General features: G+C 33.5%; 1 protein-coding gene across 1 annotated transcript in view; it reads right to left on the bottom strand.

Annotated features, from left to right (window-relative positions):
• LOC126849955 (uncharacterized) overlaps nt 1-19,662 on the bottom strand; it is a 131,678-nt gene that overhangs the window by 15,335 nt on the left and 96,681 nt on the right. The window contains exon 4 of the mRNA XM_050592433.1: nt 19,098-19,262. Within this exon, the coding sequence (XP_050448390.1) occupies nt 19,098-19,262 (165 nt within the window). The remainder of the gene's footprint in view (nt 1-19,097; nt 19,263-19,662) is intronic.

Genomic DNA, 19,662 nt, shown 5'->3' with positions numbered 1-19,662 from the left:
CGAAGTAATTTTATTTAAAATCAACGACAAAGAAATACGACAAGAAAAATCCACGTAAATACAACGTTCAGTTTGTGCTAAGTCTTTCTTACTTACGTTAGTCAATTCATGAAATATTTTCCGCGAAAATGTGAGATATTCGAAATATCTCTCATTCGTTAAATAAACATCGGTATATAGAGTATCGAAGATGAAAAAAATTTGACGAAGCCGCGTCATAATCCGTAAGTATGGTATTCCCATTCCCTCGTCAACCGCAAACCGATTCCATCAGGGAGATTACGAGGAGCAAACCCTCGCGGATCGTAGAGCATGCCAAAATAAGGAATTGATGGAAGATGGTAATGAATTATCGATGAGCTTCGTCGTTTGTTTTGTGCCAGGCATTTCTGCCTCGATGTTTCGAATGAGAAACGAACGGAGAAGCGACGAACGCTTCCCTTCTTCGTTCATGTTTAATGGCATTTGCGGTGGGTCTGGAAAAACGGCGCTCAATCAAAGTCTTGCGAGTATGACCTTTCGCGAGAGGCCGACGAAAGGTGTATAATTAAAGGAAGCATATGATATTCTTGATACTCTTAGAACATTCGGCTGAATAATTATTTATTCAAGACTAAGTCAGTCCAATAAATGGAGAAGATCTGTCAAATTTGTTCAAGTGCTTATTTACTATTCAGTGAAATACGATTTTGATCAAATTTTTTACACAGATATTTAGTGCGCATTTGAAGATATTTTCCATAATTTAGAAGCAATGCGTAGTATAATTTTATATACTTTGATGTAATGATTTTATATAATTTTATATGCATGTGCTTTGAAATACATATATAAAAACATTTTAAGCATTAACTTTTTAAACATTTTAAATATTTTAAACATTTATGAAAAATCAAAATAATATATTAAAAATAAATTTAAATAAATTTAGTTAAATAACTAATTAATTGTTATTATCCTAGTAAAGGTTATTTATGACATATACACAATAATATTACATAAAAATTTTAGAATTCTTTTTAAGTCTAACTTTCGCTAAACTATATAAAGTTATATCAATTTAAATTAATAATTTTATGAATTATTATTATATATTAATTATTATATATTATATATTAATTATTATATTAATAATTAATAAAATTATGAAAGAAAAGCTCGAGAAGTTAACATTTTAAAGTAATTCTCAACTTTTTTAATTTTTTTGGTTTTATAAAATTATTTTCAATACTTTTTTTCCTTCATTCTATAAAAAAAAAACATTCTTTCAAATAGTTGCTATAGGTTTGCTGATACAAGCTAATAATATAATACAAAGCAGTAATAAATAATTTCACATCTACTCTATCCGAATAAAATTTTATAATTTAAGTTATTTAAAAAAATTGAACTATTTAAAATTATTAAGAATTCTTTACAGAAATTTATCTTAGTCATACCGACATCCTCTTATCATCCTTTTGAGTCTTATCGTTATCTTAGATAAGATAATCTTAGAAAGAATTTTATTAGAATGTTACTGCTCACTTTGGGAACTATTTGCTCAACTCGTTTATTACGATTTCCATCGATTAGACGAATCGGGAATGCACTCGCCGATCGAGTTGCTTTGGCTTCTCTGCGTGCGTCCTAGGAATTACCCCCAGCTTCGGTTGATTACACACTGGACTATTGTGAGGTTTCAAGGGTTTATAATGGATGTATAGGGGTGGAAATCAAGGGTTCACCAGATAGACGAGGGCGTCGTAGAATCTAAATGGTCGTCACACACACGTACACACACACACACACACACACACACACAAAATACGCACCATTTCCAGGCACCGCGGGTCATTTCTAATCAAAACTCTCACTCGCGCTGATCTAATGGATCACTTCGAAGTCGTGCGTTTATCTCGGAATAAGTTCTTGAACAATCGGCTTTAGTATGAGAGATAAGCAATAGATAGTGTTCTACGTGATGAAATTTGTGTAATTAGTAATTTCTCTAAAATTTCGAAAATCTTTGTTTTAACAAATTTCTTATTTCATACAGATCGATCGTTGTATATAAAATATCGTATTTTAAAAGTTTATTTTTATATGAAAAACTTTTATAGATTAAGTATCTAATTAAAAATAAAAATAATCAAATTACGCATATATTAATAAAATTATTTGCTTATCGTTCATGAAATCCTCCGAACTCTCTTTTATCTTATCGTCATTAATCTGATATAGTTAGTTCAATTATATATTCTGATGAAATATTTTGCATAAAATTCATTTATTTATACCTTTTAGAGTTTATTTAACAAAGATTGAAAACTTGAGCGTATGTGAATTTTGAACAATTATGAAATTTATGTGTCTGTCTGACTAATGGTCGACATAAACCATTTCGTTCTGTCAGACGTTTCTAGCCAGCCGCTGCATTCTACTACTGTGGCATCAAGGAGCCTCTCCAGCGGAAACGTCTGACGAATGACTGGTTTCTGTCACTGCCGCGGTACATTTCACCGAGCATCTTGCGTCGTACGAAGACAAGAATCCTAGAAACTCTGTGACTAATAACTCCGTTCTTAATGAAAACTGCCGCTTTATGTCGCGTTGTGTTAAATGCTATCGATTTGTTCGAATGTATTCAACAATCAGGAATATATTATTGCACTTAAAATAATTATACTGCGAGGATTATGTTGCTATAAATTGTATTAAATTTTATAAATTTCTTAATAATAATAAATATTAATAACAATCTCAATTTATGAAAAAAAAAAAAAAATTATGAAGCAATTGAGCGAACTAAACGCATTTGTCTTAAAGAGATTCTGGAGATAACAGCGATTTAACTGTTTCATATTTTCACCCGACACTGTTCACGTTCATGCAAACAGTTAACGGAGGATAGTTCTAAAGCTAAACGTGTCCTTTGTACTGCGCAATCGAATTCGAGTTGGCAAATAGGGACGCCATGCACAATTGGCGGCGAGCCAGCCGCGCTTAACAATGCCTGAAAATCTGGATTCAGAATGAATGCGTCTCCTTCCAGCTCCTGTAAATTTCCCGATTGTTCCATGTCAGATCGAATATTGAAGAACATCGATAACTGAAGGATCGTTGAATTTTAAATTAAAAAAAGAAAAATCTGTTAAATTTTACATTTAAAGTTGTCGTTGCACTAAATATTGATCTACAATCTTAAATATACTCTAAGAAAGAAAAAGAATAAAATATAATTTATCTCAGAAAATATATTTTCCACAATATACGTGTGTCGTGTCATTACGGAATTTTTGCACGAGTAACGAACAATAAAAAGAGATGCGACCTCTCGTCGCTTCTTGTCTCGTCGACGAAATACGGATTTTTCGCAGCCGGCAAAAAAATAGAAGCGCGCGTTACATACGCGAAATTCTATGACGCGTAGCTGCTCGTCGGGCGACGAATACGCGCGCCTCTCCACTTGGCACCGTTCGTGTAAAAGCATGAAAGTATACAATCCTGAATAACAAGAAGAGGAGACGCGTGAGAGCGTGGTAACGCGCGCGTAACGAAATTGCAAACGAGAAAAATCAGATGTCAGTGTAATACGCAGGAATTCGCTGATAAAAACAATATCGTCTAACGATGAATATGTATGCTCTAAAATATATATATATATATATTTGTTAATGTGAGAAATAACATCGCGATGTATTTATGCTTAAAAAGCAAATAATTAAACAGAAAGGAATAATTGCTATAATATATAATAATTGAACCACAATTGAGCACAAATAATTGTGAAATAAGACTTATAAATACTTCATTCTTCATGTGAAAATGTTTTTGCTCTGCGTATCTGATGAAGATAAAATAAGAGTCACATAAGCACTCGATGTAGCATACATCGGTATTATTTGAAAAAGCAGATCATCCCGCATATGCGATATAAAATAACTAAATAACATTAAAAACAGTTGCGTCAAATATGCGTGTTTATAGATTACATTAAATTAAATAAAAAATAATGACGTTAGAGTAAAATGCATTTTGTTAATTGCCCTGCAGATGGAATGCAATTCTAATTACGTTTAGCAGGACACAATTGGATTACGTATGCTAGTGAACAACACGATGATTTCTATGCATTATTCTCCTCTTTTGTCATAAGCTCTTCTTCCGATTCACATATATATTCGACAAATAAATTGATTTTGGATAAGTGGTGAGTCCGTTTCTCACTCGCGAGGAATGAGAAACTGTCGCGATGTTACGTAGACGATATCGAGGTTGAGTAACAAATGCACTGACACTTTCAGTTATCATCTTTGTCAGTTAAGATGTGCATCCGTAGATAATACATTACATAAGATTGAAATTTGTTTGGAATAGTAGTTCACGCATTGTTTATTATATAATAGAAGCTTATTCTCATTATCAGCAGAAAAAGAGAAGAAAAGGAAGAGGAAGAGAGAGAGAGAGAGAGACGCATTCTCAGCTTCATTGAAAGAGTGGAATGACATTGAAGTGAGATTAACTCGGATAAAGATATTCATGACATGCGTGCATTCGTCTTGCTGAGGCATCCAATTGTACCCAGCGCAAGATTAACGTCTATGAGCGGCTGCGGCACTGCGATAAGAGTTATCACTTCTATTTCAGAAAAAGCAATTACTTTTCTTTACATCCTGCACCGTCTCAGAAAAAGTAAAGTTTCTTTGTGAATATCGCGTGTAAGATTTATTTATAGCAATAAAAAACACTAATAATATAAAGTCAAAGAATACTATAAAGTCAAATTTATAATTTATAAATAAATGTTAATATACAAATGACATGGAAAGAAAGATTTTATACGACGTATGTTCTCATTAAGTTTGCAACAATACTCGCAGCAGTTGTATAGCTTAATTACACGAGAGAATAATGACGGTGGACAGCTGAGCTGCAATGATAAGCATTATTCATTCCACTAGGCGAGGCTACAATACGTTCATCAAGGTCCACAAAGAAGTAACTAGATTATATCATAAATTCTGCATTTCCAGTTTATTTCATTTAAACGTTCATATTTTTATTTGAATTTTTTAAAGCTTTTCTTACATTAACATAAATTTTATTTTAATTATTTCAGAAGATATTTATTACTTGTAATAATTTTATTACATTAATAGTAATCATATTACTTTCCATACCTTTTAGCAATGATAATATTTATATTTAATGGAGTTATAATCAATGAATCCTATCCTAATATCTTACACGATATTAATTTGGTCGCGATGCATTATTACGCAACATCGCGCGACAAAATGAATTATCATCGCTTTATATAATAAACGCGCTTAACAGGTGGTGGTCTTTTTAACGTATGGGGCAACAGGATAATGTTCTTACCCCGAGGATTATCTCGGAAATGAGTTTCGGGCGAAGATTATGCCGCTTCCTGACTCCCTGGCGTACGATAAATTCGAAGAAATAACAGGCTTGCGGCGCGTTCCACGAGACTTGCACTTCTTTCGTAGATCCATTCTTTTCGAGCGAGCTACTTCAGGAGGGAGAGAAAAAGGGATAAACTCGTCTTTCAAGCAAATCGATGATATAAGTCGGATCATTCGTACAACGTCACAATCGATCACGACAAATAGTTTAAATGCAATCGTTATTAAAGGTCCTCTACACAATAAATATAATGCTAGAATGTTTATTATAATTTTTTTTCTTTCGTTTATGTAGATATATTATTTGTTTATTGCGCAAAATATCTCGATCACATCTCGTTAAGATTTATTGATATGAAAAAAATACAACATCATAAACTCGTGGACTATTTATACTAATATAACTAAGGATACATACACATACTCGCGCGGATTAATACGGATGGAGTAGAATGATATTTTTTTAAATCACAGACATCTCCCTTGATTCTATCCGATTCTACCTATACCCTATCATTGGATACTCAGAGAGAACTTTGATCGAACGCCCTATGCAAATTGCCCTACTTTCTCTTGGTTGTTCATTTAATTTCACACCGTTTGCGTCAGCAACGTTGTTATTATTTTTTTTTAAACTTTGCAAAGTCGGCGCGATATGATGTTGCAAAAGATTGATGATTGAGCAACAGGGAGAAAGAGAGCGAGAGACAACATGCTCTCTTTCTATTTTTCACGGAGATTTCAAAATATACTTTAAAGGCTTTAAAATTTATAAATTTAATTCTAGTCCCTAAGACACTATTTTCCACAAAACTTTATTTTGTCTTAAAAGTGCAGCGGTTCGCGCGACTTAAAAATTAACAGAGCGAAAGAAAGCTTTCAGTCGCGGTCGTTCGTTCTTTAGCTTTATAGAGTTTTACATCGCAGAGAGATGTATTGATTTTACTTAGCGGCAGTATAAAAAAATAGATAATGAAGAGAGCGTGGAACGAAATAAAAAGCTTGCAAAAGAGGAAATTAACTACCGGTCTTCGCAGTCCACTTCCTACTTTGTATTCGATAAAAGTTACTTTAAAAATTTTTTTTTTCTGATCATTGTAAATCTGCTTTGATATACGCGTATTTTAGCTGACAAAAAATGTCTTTTTTAAAATTAGTTATTTCATAAGCTTGCCAGCAGAGAGAGTTACATTAAACGGTATTAAATATGTCAATTATCGATATTAAATTAAAAGTTAGAATTATTTCATACGGTATATATTATCAGAGTATAAAGCATTTAAGACATTCAATATTCCCTTTTCCTCCTTTTTGACAAGCATATATTTTATAAATTTAATTATTTAATTATTCGACATAATTGTTATTAAAACTCTTTCAGTCGGAAGAATGCACTGTAACATTGGAACAACGTTTGTTACATAGTCGTTTATTTATTTTAACAGCTGACCTGATTACGGACAAACTTCTTGACAAAACAAATTTACAGATACTGGCCAACTATTTTTGCGAAACAAAATTTCCCTTTATTTTCAGCGAGGCGTAAAAGAGGCGTCGCGCATGCTAAAGATTAATCAGTGGTTTCCATAAGACCTACTTTCCCGTTTCCGCTGTACAAAGTTCCACGGTCCTTCTACCTCGTTCCCTCCATTGAAAACTTTCATCCATTTATAAAATCTATCGTTGTTCACGTGCGCTCGCTTAAAGGGTCTCCCTATGACACAAATTACTCGTTACTCGACATAAATGAGTTGCAGTTTCTGGAAGGGTAAACTGTTTCGCAGAAGATACACGATACACACGCGGCTATATCTCTCCTCTATGCGATGAGAAAAATCGATTCCGGAGATGCACGCTCGTTCGGGGTTCGCGACAGTATTTATCTTACCTTTTCCAGCAATAAACATTCATCTATGTTCTAGCGATCAATTATTGGCGCAGCTGTGAAAGGACGCCATTCGGCGTCGGGTTGCTCTGCGTATTTTCCTCTACCTCTTCCTTCGTTTTTTTTTTTTTGTATTTTTTTTTTAATTTAGCCACCGCACTTCGCTCCCGTTTCAATTTCGTCGAAACGGGAGCATTGCCGTCCATGAAAGATTCATAATCCTGATATTTTGTTATCGTACGTGTATGCCTGCGTTGCGAATAAATCTTTCGCACGCTTCCAACGGAATTTTGCTCAAGGAAACCGATTCACAAGTACGATAGATCGTGTGAATGCGTCAGAGCAGATTGTTTGCAGGAAATCTAAAGGCCTTAAAAATCGAAGTATTCCCATGCGAATGTTGCCGCGCGTACGTATGGTTGCTTTCAGTTACAGTCAATACAGTTCATGTGTAATCAATAAAAAAAGTCACCGCTTATTCACACATTTTCTATAAATATATAGCAAATATTAGATCAAAAAAGGAAAAAAGAGAAATTCCTACAATATCACAAGTACTATATATAAATAATTAATATATATATATATATATATATATATATATATATATATATATATATATATATTCTGAATTGCATTAAATGTTTCTTTTGTCATTTAGTTTAGCATCCGCAAAGTAATCATTGCGCGGTTGATATAACAATAACAGAGAGAAAGAGGAAAATATTGCCTGGAGATGTTATTCTGTTCAAATGATAACTCATTTTACGAAGCATTGATAACCCCGGGTATTCACGTGCGTGACATAGACAGCCCGTTCTTTATGGTTGCTGCTCATGCTTTCCACGATACGATTTCCATTAGTCTCAAAGCGAACTAGAAACTATCGATGAAATGATCACGCCATAAATTATACCGTGCTTTAACGGCTTTTGATGCATCTAGCATTACATAAAAAATCTCATTAGTTTCTATCTTTGTGACGTTTCATAATAACAATTTACGCGTAATTAAATTTCATTCTTTAAAGTATTCTCAGAAAAAAAATAGCAACATCGTTATTTAAATATTATTAATTTTATTTATTTCAATTAGCGATATATTGATCGATTATTAATATATATATCAGATAACAAAGTTAAAAATTTTTTACGGTATTATTATAGATACATCTGGGATAAATTAAAAAAAAAATAATAATTTAATAAGTGGACTTTTTATTTTTACGAATCGTTGAAAGCTCCTCGGATTATTCATGCTGCCGTCCTCTCGTCGCTTCTCGGCGCACTTACAAATCTTTCAGGATGAAGTGCGCCATTTCGAGAGAGTGCACCGGGTGTCCGGGAGTAAAAGCAGCGGAACACACCGAGTAGGACACAGCCAGTGCTGGGAGGAAGAAAGAGTTCGCAGCCATTTCGCCTCCCCTCTCACATACGGATGCGGAGGAGTGATGCAGGACGCTTGTCTGGCGAGGGATGGAGATCAGTTTGACCCAAATGCGGACTAGGTTGGCCAACAGCCAGCGTGCCGTGTTGCCCGAACGTTCCTCGTCGACAAGCACACAAGCGCATCCAGATTGAATTCTTACTGATATTTTTTCGGCGAATATGCGGCGAGCCGACATCAATTTTCACAGCTGTTAAGTTGATCGGCTGTCACTCGTTTTCATTAACTTGCAAACCAGGCCGGTTCTCCCGGTGTACCTCGGTGATTGACAAAGGGATATGCGGTCGGATCAATCTTCTGTGATCGAGACAAATTATTATTGGCAAATGATTATTTTGCCATCACGACAATGTAACTCTGTAATTAACGTTGTAAAAATATTACAAGACAAACCAATTTTAAAATGTCGTTAGTTTTTAAACTAAAACATAAAAGAGTCTTTAATTTGAGATGTGATCCTTGAAATTTTTCGCATTTCTTTATTTTTTTAAATAAAAATAATTTTATTACAGTAAATTAATTATTTTCAAAATTAGATATAAATATATAATAAATATATATTTGTATAATAAAATTATTATTAGTTAAAATAATAATAATAATATTGTATATATTGTATATATTTATTATTGTGTATAACATATTGATATATAATTTTGATGAATTTTTAAGTTATAATCAGAAGTACCAGAAAGAGAGAAAGAGACAGAAAAAAAGAAACTCTATAATATATATTTTAGATATATTTATTTAAAAGATAAATGTGCGGAATTGTTGCTTTGTCAAATAATGAAATCAATAAATAACTAAATCAATATATTTCCATTGCATCTGAAGTTATCTGATTTCGTTTTCTATCAGCGTACAGAAAACTATATTGAAATTTCAAAACTTTATTGAATTTTCAACTATTAACTGTCTACCTAGATAACCAGATATTTTTGTTGAGTTTTTTATATATAGATGATTGGTAAACCAATCGTTGTTCGTTAAAAGCTTCGATTACAATAGTTTCGACTGTAAACGTGAAAAAATCATGACAAAAGGCCAGGTATCACTTTTCAGCCGATACGCGTATAACTTTCATTATTTTACTAACCCTTTTTTATACATATATAGGATATTTCATAAAAATACACAGTGACTTTTAGAGAACATTTTATATTTTTATTTTCTGATATGATTTTATATTGCTTATTGAAGATATATTTATTTATTTCAGATAATTTTATCTTTCACACAATTAAGTAAGTTAACAATAAATATTAAATGTCACACGCGTGCGAAATTCGTCGAAATTTATGATTAATTCGACCATATTTTTCGCTCCCTTTGCTATCTTCGCTCAGCACCGTTGTCGCCCCTTTCCGTGAGCGAAGCCACTCGTGCCAAAGCACACCGCGAAGATATATGGGGTGGCGCAGGGATGGTGCGCTCTTAACGAATCCCAGTCTCGAATTACGACCGTTCGACAAACGATCGAACTTTAGTTCGCGTAGTAAACTAAACGCTCGGCCGATCTGACAAAAGTGTCGAAATTTTTACGGCGTGAAAAAAAACATACATAAGGAGTCCCTCCATCTTCGCTTTTCTTTCATTCTTCTCACTGTGTAGATATATGTTTGTAGTATACGTTTCGCGAAAAGTTACTCACCGAGAGTGTCGTGAATGAAGACTAACTGCGAACAACTAAAGAACAAACTTTCGATACATGCTTCTCAATTTATCGTTAAATAATGCTTACAAAATATTTGCGCTTGTGTAGAATTTCTTTGTGAATGTGTGATAAAAGATTATAACTTTCAAACGGGAAATTAAATTAATTTTTGCTTTTATTTCTAATTATTGAATTTATTATTCAACTATTGCGACTACTGTGTGCTAGTTGCGTCCACTCGGCCGATTGTTTATTACTTCAGATTGTTGAAATCAGCAAAGAGTAACTGATGCAGAAATAGCAAGAAACAGTCGCTTCAAGAAATAGACGTAATCGTGTCGCGGAAAAATATTGTTTTCGACGAGAAGAAAAAATGGGTACAGATAATCAAGAAAATTATGATGATCCCCAATTTGTAAAAGTACTAGAAACGTGTTTGAAGATGGAAATTGAAGAAGGCAAGAAAAAGATGAACGGTAAGCAAAATGTGGCATAGTATTTCATATAATGCGATACGCAAACCCAGCTTTTCATGCAATTATTTTTGTCTTTTGATTTTTTTCTGTATTATTGTTAATGAAATAACGTTGTCGATGATTTTTAGCTAATATGAGCGAAATAGAAAAACAGAAGATAGTGATACGCAGCGAACTCAATAAAAGAAAGCAACTTAAGACGAAGGTAGCGCAGATGGATAAAATTAGCGTAATATTAAACGAGACTTTATCAAAGTATGCTACATAATTATCTCTTTTTTGTCATATATTAATATTTTTGTATTAAATTCGTCATTATCCATATTTGTCGTTTTATACAGATTAAACATAAGCATTGGCGAAATCTCGGAGTCTCTTGAAATGATAAAAGCAAATGTCGATGATCAATATAAACTGATTCAAATGACGATACAAGAATATCAAAATATCATTGCTGAATACAAGGAAACATGGCATACTTATCGGGTTAGTAGCGAGTCTCGAGACATTTTAATAATTATACATTTTTAAAATTTATAAATAAGAATTTACTAATAAGAAAAATTGGTTCAAATCTCTTTTCCTCTCTCTTGCTCTTTCTTCCTTTTTTCATAGGCTATGTACGAGGAATTTCCATTGGCAAAAATCAGAAATGCGGCCAAGATCAATTTACAGAAACTCAAAATAGAGCACATGGTCATGGATTATAAGAAAGCTGAGTTGACGACGATTATCAAACAGAGACTACGTATCGACTGGATTCGCACACGTTGTAAGATAATTGAATTCGCCGCCGTGATGGTAGAACAGTTGGAATTGGAGAAAAAGTTAATGAAGCTGAAAGTAAATGTGGATCATCATGGAAGAGGATTACAATCGATAGAAATGGAGGTTTATAAAGTTTTAAACTAACTTTTTGATATATATATATATTTTTTTTTTCTTTCTTTTTTTTTTCTCTTACATCCGTGACATTTGATTTTGTAGCTGCAAGTTCTGCGTAAAAAAGAAGAGGATCAGAGAAAATTGAGGAAACAGAAAATACTTGATATGGGACCGCCAAAAATTAATCATGTAAAATATCGAGAAATATATTCTTCAAATCAAATGCGCACGAAAATGCAACATCAGTGGATGCGCGAGACTTTTGATGGTGAAAACTAATTTTATATTTTATATTTTCCAGATAAAATAATGATCTTAACAATGATCTTAAATCTTCTCGAATAAACGTACTATGTGTCAGGATTCCTATGCATTACATCAATCTACTTTTCAGATAATATATCCATCAATACCTTGATCTTAGAAGAATTATGCATAAACGAGAACACTGCAGAATCGCCCGAGATAATAGATGTAGAAGCAATACATGACAACGATCTTAAATGTATTGCGGACCAAGTGGAAAAATCATCTAATTTAAAAAATACTATCGTTACTGAGAAAATTGAGACGAGCGCTGCTTTAGTAGCGCCGGATACAGAAGCAACGATTGAAAAAGCGGACAACGATGTAGATATGAAAATGGATAATGATATAAATATGAAAGAGAGCCATCAGGAAAACACACAGAAATCGCAAGAATCTGTTAAAGCGCAAGCGAGTTACTGTACAAATAGAAACTCGTTCAAGCATAGCGCCACCAAAAATACACAAGATGAAATTCAAGCAAAAAGAACTCGACTTCAAAAAGAGAATAGTGAAGACAACAGTAATAAAATTGCTCCTCAGGCGTTGAATATTGTCAAAGAATTGGATACAAAATCATCACCGTTGATTCCGAAAATTGTAAACATAGAATCGGTGCACTACAACATTGTACCCGTTCGACGACCAAGTATCCTTTCAAACAATATGCTTTCTCCGGTACATTTTGAATACTGCGACAGCATAAGTTCCTTCGATCAGGATCTCATGTCAAAAGGTTGTCATTTTCGAAAGCTGTTCATCTTTTATTGCATTTTTTTATACTGTAAAATTAGACATGTTTACCTCATAATGCATTATCCCATTTCATGTGCTTATAAATATAAATAACAATCTCTTTTTTATACTAATAATTTTATAATTTAATTGCACATAAAGATATTACATACATTTAATTGCATATATCAAATGTGCGTACAGTGCTAATTTTGTAATAAACTTTATCATAGGTCCATCATCATTATACGAGGGGTCATTGTGCAATTATAAATTATCTCCGACTTCCAACATATCGGTCACATATGCCAATAAAAACATGCAGGTGGATTCTTCTTCAAAACACACTGAGCAACAAAATAAAGTTCAGCCCGACGATAAGGGAGCATGTATTGAAGTTTTCATATCTCAAATATTCAACAAAAATAATTCATTTCACGATTTTGGAATTCTGATTCATGATTTTATTTTTCTTTTCAGCATTTCCGTTAAATAGCTTTATAAAACCGAAAAATAATAACTTTACTTTATTTTGAAGAAAAAGGAAAAAAGATTATATATATATATATATATATATTTAGCCAGTTTATTTTTATAATTTCGATAATGTGTGTCAAAAAGTTTTATATATTCTATGTTAATTAAATTCTATCACACATTAATCAAGCAAAACATAAATTTTATTATTCTACTTATAATTGTAAGAACAAGAGAAATTATATATTACATATATTATAATTAAAATAATGTGTTTAAATCTAAAATATTCATCTCATTTTTTCGTCATATTACTTAATATTACTCGAGATGATCGGATTATTATGAAAGTGAAGAGTTAACAATGTCTATATGTTCCTAAAATTAACAACGTTTATGTAATCTCAAAGTAATTTTAGTTTCTTACAAGAGGTTAAATGGCTAACATGCTTCTTGTACAACAGGTAGATATCAACTGTGACAACTTTGGCGTATATTAAATAAATGCTCGCTCACTGAGTCGCGATTATGTAGCTTCCGCGAGTGTTTCGGTCTATCTTATGCATGTACCGAGTCCCGCAAATTCAGCTCTCGCAATTTTGTTAGAGAGCATCGAGCGAGTTACAGTTGTTTACTTCCGCTGAGAGAAGCAAGACAAGAAGGAAAATAAGAGAAAAATAAAGAAGAGATTTCTCTTGCATTCTCGTTCCCTTTCTCTACCTGTGCAAGTGAAGAAAAAGGAGGAAAGAACGCTTATCATTAGTTTTGATAAAAATAACTTTTTTATATAGTTCTACTTTCTGCACCTGTTTTGCAGGTGAAAAAAATATTGTAACTTGTACGCTGTGGACGATAATAATCCGCAGTTATTCTCTTTACAAAGTTACTCTCTTTCTTTTTAATTATTTCTCGAATTCTTATTACACTTCCATATGATATTTCCGTAGCACGCAAGTTTCATCTCAATAAAATGTTAATTTTAGAACAGAAAAAGAAACATCTTGTTACATATAATATACTGTTACACCTTTTATATATCTCGCATATATAATTACTGGTTTTAAAATATTTGTAGCAGCAATCAATATTCATCTCGTATTATATAGAAATAGCTTTATGTTCATGTCTAAACACACAAAAATTGGTTCTACATGTAACAATATTTAATTGAGGAAATGTTCGGAAGCAAAAATGTTCAGCAGTTAAATGGACATGTTGCCGATCCTTCTTCGGTAATCGGTAGAAAAAGTATCAAGAGCACGCGATATGAGATATAACTTCTTAAACCCACCTCTTCATTCTCCTTCTTGGGTTTAATCACATCAGCCGGCGTAATTGATATAAATTAACTCGCTCGCTCGAGCGTTTCATTTGCAAGGAAGAAGAATACGAAAGTTTGTTATTACCTGTCGTAACTTTGGCGGACCGCCTTCCCTTCCGCGAGGAAGGAGGCTTCTAGTCGAGAAATTGTGTCCTTTTATAACCCAATGTGACGATGGGAGGCCGACTATCAAGCTATTTTATTTCAAAAGTTTCGCATTGAGGTACGAGGAAGATAAATGGGACATTGAATGCCGCAATCGTCTAACCAATGTCTTCCGCCTCGTAAGAGAATTTTAATCGATAATATCATTCAAAAATTTCTTAGTCAAGTTTCACTTCGAATATGTGCTCATTACATATATTTATATATAAATATATATAATATATAAATTATATAATGTAATATTTTAATTTTTATACATCTCATATTAAATATGGTAACGTAAATAATTTATTACAAGACTTTGTATTACACACAGGAAAGAAGAAACAAGATTTAATCAGAGAGGCAGTTATAGACTTGTTAAAAGAGATGGAAGAAATTATTAAGCGCAATTAAATAAGTAAGTAATTATTTATTTTCATTAAACAAATATTAAAGTCTCTTTAAACGTATATGATTTGCGAGAATTGCTTCTCTCGTCTGATTTCGATGTCACAGCTTCTTTGAAAGCTTTATGGTTTTCCTTTGCAAGGCAATTTTTCCGTGACCCGTGCATATGTTGATCCTTACGGATATGTGACTAGGACATATCGCTTGTGCTTCTGCCAGAAGATAACTCGCCACCGTTCTTCAAGCAATCCTTTCCTTCAGTGGAGCAAAATTATTGCTCCACCGAAAGTGGGAAACCTAACACTCTCAATAATGTAAATTTATTAACTCTGTAATGCCGCGTGTACTTTATCAACGAGAGGAATTTGCTTCTTGCACGATCGAATGCCAGCGGACGCATGTACGTATTGCGTATCACGTAATGCTTCTTATGCAGATGTAATTTAGATCGTTAATTACTCCACGAGTACGAAGCTAATGGTATCGTCATAACTTGTTTACCTTTAAAGGTAAACACGTAATACTACCGCATATACGTTGATTAACGTTAATTGATTAAAATAAATGAGACAAAATTATGAATTGCATACACAAAATAAATATTTTTTATAATTATATCTATTTTTAACATTCCATGCTATTTTTTATAAAGAATTTAAATATATAACGGAAGCAATATTTATTGTATGTAATAAATATAATGCTGCAACCTAGAATTTTACACGCTGTATCGTGAAGAAATCTTTTGCTTTTATAAAAATGTGAGATACGAATAAAACTTTGGCATCAGAGAATTAATTCTATTAATCCGGCTCACTCACCGGAGAGTGAGAGGGGGCTTCAATCTATTTTTATTCTCAGCGATTACTTTGAAAAAGGATTACTATATAAACGTCAGACCCTAATATCGATCAGCGGAACATTTCGACGCAAATGAGTAATACAGAAATATTTTCATTCTACGCCCGCAATAAAAAGTCCATTGTTGCTCGCGCGAATAAAGGGATGTTCGCGTATCTAGAAGTAATTTCCTGCCCGCGTTGTACGTGTACGCGTCGTGTATAAACGCATCTCATAACTTGGGTTAATTACGTCAAACACACATGCCGGTGCCGCGTTTTGGAAAGGGTTGGTTGGTTGGTTGGTTGGTTGGTTGCTTTTGCCGAAAGTGCTACCGAGGCGAGAAGGGTAGGAGCCCCTCGGATGCGCGGGGAGATTTAGTCGAAAACCCCTGGCAGATTAAACGACTACGACGTCGCTGATGGCCTCGCCGGAGCATTCAGTAAATTCCGGCAGCCATGCAAACGACCGTTCTGTATTTTGGCAAGCGTTTTACTGCGTGCACGTGGCGAGGATTCCAGCTTAGTTGTCTTGGAGCGAAGACTCGGTCGGGGATTTACTCGAAACCCTTCTCAAATGCCGTACGCACTTGCTTAAATTGTAATTGACAGTAAGATGCGTTTTGCCCAGACCGTTTTGGAGAAATTGTACAATGACAGGGAAAATTTAATTATAAACCGGTTCTTCTTTTTAAAACAGATTTTAGATTGTTAAGTAAATTTGGCGTAAAGCGTTAAATTAAAATTGCATTGCATGTTACACCCATCAGTTGTCAAACCAATTTCAAGGAGAATTATCTAATATTAAGATAATAATAAATTATTTCAAAAATACTCCTTTCTACTTTTGGAGAGATCTTTTCCTCTAAATTTAAAATTACTTTATTCAATATTTAAACTATAACGATAATTTATATAAATCATAAAGTATGAGTCCCGTCATTTTGACGTGGCAATTGGCACTTTTAACGGATCTGTCGAGAAAGAAAAATAAATCGTGAAATTAGACGATGCTGAGAAAAGGTGGACACGTACGACTAAGGAATCCGTTTTTTGTCGCCGAATCGCTCGCTCGAACTGCTCTATTTTATCACGATCTGTCGATAACAGGCAGGTCTGACTAAGGGGAGCATCCCTTGTCTCTTACGTATAGGATCATCTCGTCGGGCACATCGTAGATTCTCGCGAAATGAAGTGGCTGCTATACGCGCCAGCTCCAGATCGATTTTTTCCGTTATATAACGATAAACCGCTACGTCAAATAATTTTTTTCGCGAACTCACGATGTCGTCAGTTTCGTAGATTTTATCGCGCAATTCGTTATGCAGATAGCTCAAGAATTAATGCAATATGTAATAATTTAATTAACGAACCAAGCTATAACGCAATGTGTACTACGAAACTGTCGCTAAATATTCGCAAATAAATATCGAAATTCCTATCACATTTGCGAGTCAATTAACGAGATCGATATTACAGCCTTCGACCTATTGCAATTAATTTACTTCAACACGAACAACATTGCATCGCGCTGCAATAGCAGTTGAATATTTCCAATCTAACGCGATATATTTCTATTAATTCACAAGATGACTCTTTTTTCGCTAGGTGATATTGAGCGAAATATTTATCATTATTGTTAATTTCTAAAACCTTTTTGTCACCAAATTGGCAAAAAAAAAATTATCTTTTTGGGAAAATTTTTTTTCTTTATTTTAATAAACGTAATTTATTTGCGATTGTCATACTTTATGAAACTTATTTATACGATACCGTTTCGATATAAAAAATTTTTTATGAAAAATTAAGATTTAGTTTCATCAATTTATGATTATTACTATTCTATACAAATTGTTAATTTTTATGAATTATATTTACACAGAAAAATTTGTGCACACAATAAAAAATATTTTACCATAAATAAATAATTATTACCATAAATATTATTTTGTATATATATATATATATATATATATATATATATATATATATATATATATATATATATATTATGAGACCACAAGTAAATTATTTTAAAGCAGCTTTTATTTTTATTTAAAAGCGTGCTTTTAAATCTTTATATAATATAAATTTTATTAATGTAATTGCAAATATATTCTCGATTGATAATCAATTACAATCATGCTTTTCCTGATTGTACCACGATCTCGACGACACTTTGAATTTAATTTAAATCTATATTATATACATATTATTGGACGTTTGAAATTTCACGATGAAACACTCTCGAATATACCGCGTAATATCAACGAAAAGTTTTCTTTGAGAATAGCTACGTTGTAATATCACTCTTGTAACGTTACTGGAATTTCATTCCGTCTTTACACGCTGCGCAGCTGCATCGCAACGACTGATTCGTACGAGAAGGAAGAAAGTAGAGAGATCGGCCTTTCTAACGAAGTAGAAATTCCTGCGCATGCCGGCCTTTGCCGACAATCGCAGCGAAGCGGGTTATCGAGGCAGCCTGCCAGAGAACACTGAATGGATCAATTGCCGTGCTAGAGCACTTCGGCAATAGGACTTGAGATCAAAATACTCGCGGTTGTGAGTTAAATACGTTTGATACACGATTTAACTGATTTTGTTCTCTCACACAAATGCATTCGCAGCTCGCGCGCAAAATATTTCATTAAAGTGTAAAAAAAGGATAAAATGTTACATTGTGCAAATATAACTTTATTTATAAAGTTAACACGAGCAGCATAGCCAGTTGTATATATATAGAACGCGCGTTTTAATAAAAGATTGAACTATTTATTTAATTCAGAAAATTTGGTGAAATTTTTTTCTATTTACTAACTGGTAAAAATTTTTTTAAAGGATTCACATCATCATCGATATTTGACACGATGGCAGACAGACATTTCGAAAGAGAGAGATTGCAAAAGCCGAGATTTAATGCCTAGGAATCTCAGATATCGTTTCAACCAACTTCAATGATCTCCACTCTATCCGGCGGTTATCCGTGATTGCGTTAGCTCATCAAGTGGATATGCATTATATGCATTTATCATCGGCGCCCCGATGAAAGCCCCTTCGGGCCTTCTGTATGAGCGGCAAAACTCGAGGGCAAAAGTTTCACTCACGCGAGCACGGACGCGTCTCGTCGCTTCCATCCCCGCAGTCGTCGACAACGTTGCAGACTTTGTTGAGGGCAACGCAGTGCCCGTTGGCGCACTGAAACTCGCTCTGCCGGCAGGAAAACACCGTGGTCGCCGTGAGGATGCAGGTGCAAACGAGCCAATGCATGTCTGAAACATCATAAAAGTTACGAGGTTCAATGAACGTGGAAAACCTTTGCAGATTGCACGTTAGTGCAACACTGAATAATTTTTTTTTTCACTCTGCGTGAAATAGTTACGATTTTCGCTGTTGTGCACTTACTGAAATAGTTCTTTTATCTTTTCATCAATTAAAAAGCAGTTTTAGACGCGATTACTTTAACTTAAAGGATAAACCATGCTCTGGAGATGCCCAACAAAAATGACACTTTAAATGATAATTTAATTTAAATGATAATTTAAATGATAATTTAATTATCAATTTAATTAATATTGTTTTAACTATCTTAGTAGTCATTGCCGTATCTCCATGATCTTTACAAATGCTGTTGGTAGCAGCAGAAATTTTTACTTTTAAATAATTTGACAA

The sequence above is a fragment of the Cataglyphis hispanica genome, chromosome 5 (genome assembly GCF_021464435.1).
Source record: "Cataglyphis hispanica isolate Lineage 1 chromosome 5, ULB_Chis1_1.0, whole genome shotgun sequence".
In the NCBI taxonomy this organism is placed as follows: domain Eukaryota; kingdom Metazoa; phylum Arthropoda; class Insecta; order Hymenoptera; family Formicidae; genus Cataglyphis; species Cataglyphis hispanica.
The sequence above is the reverse complement of the archived record's forward strand: the minus strand, read 5'-3'. Positions and strand labels throughout refer to the sequence as shown.